We start from the raw sequence: 10210 nt of genomic DNA on the forward strand, positions 1-10210 counted from the left end.
AAAATGCCTATAAAAGGCTAGAGTATTAGAAATAAAGGATATCCTTTGAATTTTAATTGTGTCGTGTGCATCTATAGAGGTTTTTTTCTGGCTCCTTAAATTGCCAGAATTTATTTATAATTCTTGGGGCCTAAAAGAGAATTAGAGAGAAAAGTGTGGGAATGTTTTTTCGTTTTTTTTTTAATTTTCTAGTTCCCTAAATCCCCCCCTAGATTTATTTGGCTTAAATGCAAAGCAAATCAAGATTAACCATTAAATTTTAAAAATAAATCTCAATCATTCATTTGATAACTTATAGACAAAATAAAGAAAAATGAACCATGGAATTAAGAGAATGATTATAGACCATTTGATTATACTTATAGACAAAATAAAGAAAAATGAACTAGAATGATTATAGACCATTTGATTATAAAAAAAAAAAATAGGTTGCTTGGTGAGAGGGTTTCTAATTTTTAAATTGGTCATCTCTCATTCACAATTATAATTAGATTACTAAAAATTAAATGCATTTTTTATTTTTATTTTTTCTTTCTCTTTTTTTATTTTAAATTCTTTAGAAAAAATGCCAAAAACAATGTCATTACACCAAGAACATATTTTTTGAACTTTTTATTGTTTTTTGCTAATTTTGGTTTTTCTTGAAAATATTGTCATTACACCAAGAACATATTTTTTGACCTTTTTATTGTTTTTTGCTAATTTTTTCAAAAATAAAGTTGAAATTTGGGTCGCAACAGCAACTATTGACTAAAAATGTAACTTAAACTCTATACAAAAGTATTTAGTGTGTGGGGGGGCAATGCACAAGGCTGTGTTTTGATTCTTCAAAACTTAATAAAATATTTACTGTATTTGTATTGAAAAATATGTTGAAAAAGATTAATTAAAAAAAAATCCTAACCAGGTAAAATTGGGTACAGCTGTTTGGGTTTTGACCCAAAACAGCATGAAGTTGACAGTTACCATGCAAGGCAAATCATTTTTCGCTAACATTTCTATCTGTTCATGCCTAGAACTTTTTTTATTATTATTATCATTAAAAAATTGTGTGCCATCACATATGATGAAAACTAATAACAAAACATTTCTGCGACAGTTGCCATTAGATTTTTTTTCTTTTTCTTTTTAATCCTGTTCTCCAACGTGTGGTTCATGGTTCGATAAGATATTCCATATCCATGAATTTTAACTTCAACAATCAAATCACAAGAACAATGACCATTAAGATTCTATCTGCTGCGTCTGAATTTTATCGCATTAACAAAGGGTCCATTCCTGTGAAAAAAATAGCAGCCTAAATGGTTCGACGGGAATCGTGCACCGGAAAAATGAAGCAATGGAATCAGAAAAATAAAAATATTAAATGATGAAACAGTTCTTACACAACAGTTCACTTCAGAAGTTCAATGTTTTTCTTTTGATTGTCCGTGATCACTCCAACATACGGTTCAAGTTTCGATAAGATACCTCATATCAAGAAGTTCCAGCCTTTTTTTATTTAATTTAAAGGGTTACTTCATTACTTATCCCAAAAATGACTTGATTTATTGAATTATTATGTAAATTTGGAATCATTAAATCAGTATGGATCAATTATTTTATTCAATCAACATTATTTTATATATTTTTTAAAATCTTTATTTTTATTTAATTAAATTTAAACCAAATTTATCCAAGCCACCTAAATTTTACCACTTCAATATTTTTTTCAAATTTAACTCCAAATCTAATTTGAATAAAGTTTCGAATCATGAATTTCCTTTCAGGTCAATAAATATGCTCTTATCTTCAATCACATCGGTCAGAATCCAAACAAATTGAGGACACAATAATATTATCTGACGACAAGACATTATCTAGATTTCAGCAGTTTCCTTGAATGAACCAGAGGGTTTTTCCCAGGAAAATAACAGCCTCAGTGAGTTGGCTGAAAATTGTGCAAGGTAAAATTTAAACCGATCCACTTGGATGGCCATTCCTGAGTGAATAATGCTCAGAATATAATCATTGCAACCAAAACCAATAATCAGAGAATGATTCTTTTATACATTCCAAATCCATTAAAGCAAACACATGTATTTTGAACAATGTAAAGGTCAAAGCAGAAGTAGGATCCATGATCAAGTACAGGTATGATATGAACATCACAACAATAATATCAATCACCAAGCACATAATCTAGCATAGGAAGTTTGTAGCCTTTAAAGGGAACAGAGCCAAACATGCCACTCGTGCAGCAATAAATAATTTACATTTTTCTTGGTTTATACTAACGACCGTATCCATGTAAATTTTCAACTTTGATAAACATACAAGGCTCCAACATCTTCCCAGATCTCAAAATATCCAGACTTGCTAGGTTACATTTTCCATATCGAGAGACCTTGGGGTGGCCAACCACTTCTTTAATGACACCAATTTCCATGAATGAACCATTGACAAATTAGACTGGCGGTGGGAATGCCGGTGCGTAAGAGGGAGAAAAAGTGAAACACCTAATGAATGCTAGGAATTTAGAACAGTGAGATACAGTGTACCCATATAACAACAACCAGATTTTGTTGCTTTATTTTTAGGTGCCGAGGATGTGACAACATAACCCCATGCCATAGAGAAGCCCACTCTGCCCTCACATGAGCCTTGTTCTTGTAAATTCTGTTGAGTATAAATAGTCCTAATAACTCATATCACAGTTAAGCTATTTAAAAAACTTGACCTTTCAATGTTAAAAATAGTAACCATGGCTGCTTTCTCTCCAAAATCTACTCCTTACAATGTTCGTTCGGTTAGTTTTCCAGCTCGATCACATCCTAGTGTAGCCAAACTTGAACAAGAATTGAACAAGATTAGTTCTTGGCAGGTACCAACTTCATTGAAGGCAGAAACAGTTCTCGGTCGCCTATCAAGCCTTGGGGAGACATACAAATGCATTGAGGATCTTCTCAACTTGCCAATGACCCAACAAGCTCTATTGCAACATCGAAATGAGAAATTGGTGAACGACATGCTGGATGACTTGATGAGGTACTTGGAGGTATGTGGCAAGACAAGGGATGCTGCTGTCTTGATGAAAGAAAGCATCCGGGATATTCAATCTGCCCTTCGGCGAAGTAAAGCAGGTGTAGAGTTAAGTATTGAAAGCAATGTCAACGCTTACTTTTGTGCGAGAAAGAAGATGAAAAAGGAAGTAGCAAAATCTCTCGCATCATTGAAGCAAGCAGATAACATTTTCGGAGACTCTCCTTTGTTCAATGCAAGTGATCATCTCCTTTCTGCAATTGTTAGTGTGCTTAGAGAAGCATGTCTGGTCACAGTTTCGATCTTTAGGTCACTCTTGTTATTCCTTTCTGTGCCAATGTTGAAGCCAAGGCCTAGTAAATGGTACTTGGTTTCAAAATTGGTGCACAAGGGTGTGGTCACATGCGAAGGCCAACAGGAGAACCTGAATGAATTGGAAAGTGTGGATGCTGCTCTTGCAAGCGTAGTGGTGCCCAACTCAGGTAAAGATTTTGAGGCACGGGACATACATTCTGTTCAGAAAAGGCTGGGAATTCTGGATACTAGTATTGAAGAAATTGAAAATGAATTGGACAGCTTGTTTAGGCATTTAATCCATGCTAGAGTCTCCCTCCTGAATGTACTGTCCCAATAGCTAGAGGGATTTCAGTGTAAATTTTTATGTAACTATGTATGATTGATGACATCCGAATTTTAGAGGATTTTCATCCTTTCAATTGTACAATTATGTTCACAAGTCCAGTTGTATAGCAGAAAGGTTGAAAGAAAGCTTGAATTTAAGTAGATTAACAGTGATCAAACTGTTCTCTCTCTGTTTTTTATTTTCCCCCGATGGTTTCGCTCCTTCCTGAATATGTTAAGAGGGATTTGTTTTATAAGATTCCAAGACTTGATTGAACCTTGTCGTTTCTGTATATGAATTTTGGCTAAAAAACAAACAATCAAATACACAATGCAACACAATTCTTGAGAAATTATTAAAAAAACCATAAAGAAACACCCTTTGTATTATTGTCGAAAAGTTTAGGCAACTTCTTACAAACTCAAGTTTATGTATTACAGACCAATCAAATGTTCTGTTTAATGTTTACTCCAGTTTTGACTCTGATACTAGTTTGAGATTATTTGACTGATCTAAACTGCATCTATATATTTTCTGTTTAATGTTTACTCCAGTTTTGACACTGATACTAGTTTTAGATTATTTGACTGATCTAGAGAGTGTTTGAGTGTGAGATGTGTAGCTTTTTTTTTTTAAGGTACTATCCTCTTAAAATACATACCACACTTTCTAAAAACAAAAAATATATACTTTTTTTTATTTTAGATTAATGTAGGTGTCTGGGCCAGCTTGCGCGCACCACGACTAATCTCACGGGTGATGAAGTTAACGACTATGTAAGCCTCTAGTGGTCATCATATGAGTAATCAAGGATTCGAACCTGAGACCACAAAGAGAGCAAACCCCTGACCACCATCTAAATGGTTAAAAAATATATATATATATATATATATATATAGATACACACACACACTTTCAGTAAGAGGTGTGGTAGCTTTTAAAAACCAACCACACCTCCCACCCAAACACCCTCCTAAACTGCATCTATATACTACGTGCCCATTAGCACGATCTAATTGCTAGCTTATAATTATATGTGAGCCTCTTCGAATAGAGTTTTGTTTTTGTTCCGTTAATTTACTTGTTTAATTTACATTGTTAATTGAACATTTCTTCGTTTCACAGTCATGTGATATCTTGATGCAATTCATGTATAACATCACATCCAATAAAACCTAAAAAAATAAAAGACTACATTATGTCTCAAAAGTTACATACAAGTAATAAATCCTAAACAACCAGTTATTGAGCTTAGCCAATTAAATAAGAATAAGATTATCCAACATAAATAAATAAATAAATAAAAATACGCACACACACAACACACACATAAGAATAAGATTATCCAACATAAATAATAATAAAAAATAAAAAAACACACACACTCAATGAAATAGGTTAGGATGGGCTTAGTTTCCTAACTAAAAAGTAAAGGCTCAATATAAAAAAAGCTAAAAAATAAAAGAAAGAAGTCAAGAATTAAAAGTAGAGAAAAGAAAAGCCAGGAAAAGAGAGAATGAAAGGAATGTCATTTTATCAACTTATCAAAATTTTTAATGTCTTAAAAATTTTATATAAATAATAAATCCTAAACAAGCACGGGTAATCCAGGAATTGTAAGCATAGCTAAAGAGGGCAATGGAAAGGGGTCCAGAGGAAGAAACTTCAGGGATACTCATGATTGAAGGATACAGAAATTTTCAAGACAGAAGTAAAACACAGAACCCTTTGGGAGACATGAATAAATTAAGAAAATGCAGTAGCAGGGTCAAACTAAAATAAGAACTTGCATAATTAAGCTGCCCTTTTCTTCAGTCAGGGTTGGTGCAAAATTGATGCAGCGAGCTACCTTTCGCAATCTTTATGTTTCGTTGTGGACGCTACCGATAGCCAAATTTGTCAAGCAACCTGCAGTTTTGACTTTCGAACAGAACTTTCATTGTTGCTTTCAATCTTCTCAGTGCCCACAACTTTAATGCTAGGGCTTTCCCTGATGGATCCTTTTCATTTTGGCAGGACTTGCTACACTTCGTAGCTCCTCCTCCCATAGAATGACAAATCAGTCTCCGGCTTAGCAGGATTCATTATTAAATCTCTCTATGAACTCACTTCGTCAACTGGTTCATACCACTAACAAGATTGCTGGCACCTATTTACAAGTGATTGCATTTTCCATGACATCGTTACAAGTTATTATAAAATAATATAAATTATATTTAAGTTAAGATAATTATAAATTATATTTTAAAATTTTATTTATAAGTTTAAGTTTTTAAGTTAAGATAATTGTTTAATATTTTATTAAAATTTTAAAGATCAAGGGATCATGAATTCAAATTTCATGATTCTTATTTATTTGATAAAAATTAAATATAAAATAATATAAATTTATCTAATTTTTAAATCTAAAATTCTTGTAATTAAAAAAATATTAAAAATAATATAAATTATATTTTAAAATCTTATTCAAAAACTTAAATTTTTAAATTAAAATAATTACTCGAAACAAGCTCACTACAACCATTTGCGAGTCTTCCTCTCCTTCTGTACCAAGATATTATTTGTGTTGAAATTTCCCAACACTAGGGGCACAAACAAACAAAGATAATTAGCTCACACTTCAAGAGGTTTCAGTTGAAAGCTTCAAAAGAAAGATAGATTGATAGATACTTCCAGAAAAAGAAACTATTAAAGATGAGTGAGGCAATTGAGATGATTGCAGCTCCCGCAATGCCAGGTCCAGAAACCAATGCACCACAAGTTTTTTGCATTGTTATAAACTCGGCCGGCATGAAAGGTTGACCCAAGATATATAGTCATAGCTAAGTTTTAAATAGATAAAATTCAGGTTTATAATTTATTAGATCAAACCCAGGCAACACTTCAGGTTAACCTGAAATCTGAGTTAGACCTGACTTTTTGTTTTATATTTTTTAATAAACCCAAAAATATATAATAAATTTATAAATACTTAAACTTGGAATTTTTGTATAATTTATATCTACATCAATTGTTTTTTTAACTTTTTAATGTATGATAGTTATATATATAGTTTATATTTACAAAAATTATTTCTAAACTTTTCAATGTAAGATGATTAATAAATAACCCACATCCAAGTATAATGTTTTTTTAACTTTTTAATGTATAATAGCTATATATAACTTATATTCACATAAATTATTTTTTAATTTTTTTATAAGGGATAGATATGTATAATATATATTTATATAAATTATTTTTTATTTTTTTCATATAAATTAGTAAAATCTCAAATATTTTAAAAAATACTTAAATTAATACAAGTAAATCCATATAACTTGATAGCCGGACTAAATTTAATAACTATAGTTTTTCTGTCCACCCTCTCTAGATAACTCCCCATCTTTGTCTGGACCGCCATAGGAACCTAAAATAAAGAGACGCCCGAGAACCCTCTGTGTCTCCAAGATATAATACTCCTTTGGGGAGTCCAGTGAGAAAAGCTCTTCGCTTAACAAAGTTTGATCCTCAAGATGCTTGGTTACCCCTAACTGAATCAAGAAATGGCAATAAATACTAACAGTGATGGAAAGACCAGATGCATGATCCAAACCCATCTAAACAGTGAATGCACCAACAGACATTTATTTGACAAACATTTATGTAAAGTAGACAGGGAGGCTGCTATCAGCTGCACTCGGAATCCAACTCCCTTTTTTCTTTTTCTTTTTTGCTTTACATGGCAATTTGAATTCGAAAAATCAGTACACAAACAATTCTGAAAATCTCCATCAAACAAACATTACAATCAACATCCAATTCAGACTACAAAAACCTAAAGGCCCACAAAGGGCTCCAACTTAACCATCCGTGCTGCCATATTCTGTAGCTAAAACAACTGGATGCTCAGGCACACATTCACATGGAGATCCAAAAACAAATTTGGAGGCAAAATGTTTTCATTAATATCACAATGCCCTCACAACCTCAGCAACAACGGCAGGTCAAAAAACCTAAGCATGTGTATGGTCTTGACTTGTCTTCAAGTTCCATGGCCGTGGGTAATCTTTCCAAACTGTATATGCTGCTTCGAGCACAACAAAATTTGTATAAATTTCTGCAAACTCCTTCACTGAATGGATACACTCGTTCAGGAATTCCTCTGCATATCAATGAAAGTTGGTGGACTAATAAATCAGCATATAAATAATGGTCAAATCATATTTGCTTTTCCCAGTAAAATACGATGCCCTAAGCACCATCCAATAGAAGGCTGGCACCAAATAATGCAAAGTGAATGCCCATAAATGAGCCCAGCATGTGGTTTGATTTGATATATTTTGTTGATCAGTAACTACAGATCCAACACTAAACAAATGGTTAAAAACACAAGATTTAAGAGTGCTAGCAAACCTTAGATATGGAATGCGTCTACGTCTTATGAGTTCATAGGTAGTTTGATTTGTCAGAATAAGATAGCTGCATCAAAAATCATGAAGTTAATTAATCATGCTAAAGCAGGCTAGATGTATTTCATGCAAGTAAGCGATTTTTATGATCTTAATCTATTTATTGGGTGTAAGGCCAGTTGTTTTCTGCCATTGTCAGTGGAACTTCAGAAGCAAAAAACAAGTGCAAACGTGAATTAAGCAATAATCTGACTCCAGCTTTTCCCTTTCATACTGGCAAGCTGCAACTGGATATCATTTCCAATTCCTTGTCAGCTTTTGCATGATCTTTACAGCATGAGTAACTATTCCTTGGTCCCATTGGGATTGAGCTTTAGAAGCTTAACTAGGGAAGATTTTCTTTTTCTCCCCTCAGAACCTAGTGAACAATGGATCGTTTACTGGTCTCAATTAGCAAACAGGACAAGCACTATTGTAAGAAAAAAGATGAGCCAACTAATCATTTTTTGGAGCTGGCCATTTCCTTTTCAAGTGGTATTCAGATTTATTCTTAAAATGGTCAAGTTAATTCCATGCTCCTACTTTTCTGTTAAAACTTTCCCACCCATCAAAATGATATCATCACAGAAAGCGTTAGAAAACGAACTAATATGACATTAGGATAACTAAGTCAGGTCACTAGAAACACCAGAAACAACAAACGGGATATTCTAGTTACTCTTGTGGCATTTAGAGTAAACATACACATGACAAAAAAGCAGCGAAACTGCTCAGAAACCATGTTTCTAAGAATCTCATGTGGGAAACAATGTACTGAGTGAATGTAAACACTTACCTATGGAAAATGAGGAGCAGCAGGAGAAAGATCAAGGCAAATGACAAAGTAACCAATAGCAAGATCATAATCACATCCTTCCACCTGACAGTACAGCATAATTTAGATTAAATATTAAGCTGCAGGGGACGTAAAAGCTGATCATATGTGTTGCTAAGTTAAATTTTCATCATTGAAACCACTGGCACCAGCATGATCATAAAGCTTGATGACTCCTCTATCCCTTTTCTCCTATCTTTTTTAGCAAGGCACCAGGGCCTTTCAATGAAAGTAACAGAAACAGTGAAGCAAAAACAGAAAGGACTTCAAAAACTATACTGTACCAAGCTCTTGAGATGTTAGCCTTCAAGTATGTGATGTACAAGATGCCAGTCCAAATGCATAGTGCAGTTTCTTCGAAAATGTACCACCTAAAAAGAACACAAAATATTAGAAGTGCATTAGAAGTATACGGAAAATTTGAGAAAGTCAGCCTGTAGATCTAATTTGCATGGAAATTCACAGAGATGATTAATAAGATATCCCTGGGCTGGCTATGTCATTTGTCTACATTTAGAGTGCTTCCCCGCCAAAAAAAAAAAAAAGAAGAAGAAGAAGAAGAAAGAAGAAAGAAGAAAGAAAAAGATGGAAGACAGGAATGATGATCCTACATGTTTCAACTGGCATGCGTTATCAAAAAGTAAACTATTGAAGAAACATGCATGTAACAACCATTATGCACACAAAACTTCTCTTTTGTCAATAAGACCATCCAAGAGCAAAGCATAACTCTTTAATCCATAGAGCTGGTCCATTGCAGCTAAATTTGAAGCAATCAAAATTCCATGTTGTAAATCATTTTATCCAATGCAAACGGAGTTTATCTGAAAGCAAAATGACTATGACATTGTACAACAAAATGTCAGCCTTTCTCTTCATCAAGCAAACATGTTAATGCTACCATGTGGTGGGCATCACATCCATAAAAGATAACTAAAACAGATTATAATTGACATTGAATTCAATTACTACCAAAGAGTAGAAAAATCAATCATGACAGCTATAGCTTAAGCTTATGATGAAGCATGACCACTCTTATGGAATTTGAAGCAAGGCCCATTTTGTTTACAATCCATCCTGTTGAAGATTCTGAAGTAATTAAGGTAGATTTGAAGCTGATTTGTTGGGAGTAAAAACAGAAAATCAGATATCTTTTCCTATAAATCAGAACCTAATAATAATACCTATTTATGTGTAGTTAATAGTTGTCCTAATATAGATATGTAGATGTTGTATATATTCAACAATTCATTATGAAATAAAGTGAGAAGTCAGAATTTAACAACTCTCCATATGGTATCA

General features: G+C 33.1%; 2 protein-coding genes across 2 annotated transcripts in view; one reads left to right on the forward strand and one right to left on the reverse strand.

Moving 5' to 3' along the window:
• Positions 1–2715: 2715 nt before the first annotated feature.
• Positions 2716–3791, forward strand: LOC105124058 (uncharacterized). Its single transcript, XM_011023915.1, has one exon. It carries the CDS (start codon positions 2726–2728, stop codon positions 3653–3655), a length of 930 nt encoding a protein of 309 aa, XP_011022217.1. The 5' UTR covers positions 2716–2725; the 3' UTR covers positions 3656–3791.
• Positions 3792–7388: 3597 nt separating this feature from the next.
• The window catches only part of LOC105124059 (protein S-acyltransferase 10-like), a 10455-nt gene continuing 7633 nt past the window's right edge, over positions 7389–10210 (reverse strand). The window contains exons 8-11 of the mRNA XM_011023916.1: positions 9193–9279; positions 8870–8953; positions 8039–8104; positions 7389–7787 (exon numbers count right to left, since the gene is read on the reverse strand). Coding sequence (XP_011022218.1) covers positions 7613–7787; positions 8039–8104; positions 8870–8953; positions 9193–9279 — 412 coding nt within the window. The 3' untranslated portion in view covers positions 7389–7612. The remainder of the gene's footprint in view (positions 7788–8038; positions 8105–8869; positions 8954–9192; positions 9280–10210) is intronic.

The sequence above is a fragment of the Populus euphratica genome, unplaced genomic scaffold (genome assembly GCF_000495115.2).
Source record: "Populus euphratica unplaced genomic scaffold, PopEup_1.0 scaffold12.1, whole genome shotgun sequence".
Lineage (NCBI taxonomy): Eukaryota > Viridiplantae > Streptophyta > Magnoliopsida > Malpighiales > Salicaceae > Populus > Populus euphratica.

Bases quoted from the DNA above. Each gene is read 5' to 3' on its own strand.
- LOC105124058 (XM_011023915.1), top strand. From the start codon at position 2,726: ATGTTAAAAATAGTAACCATGGCTGCTTTCTCTCCAAAATCTACTCCT.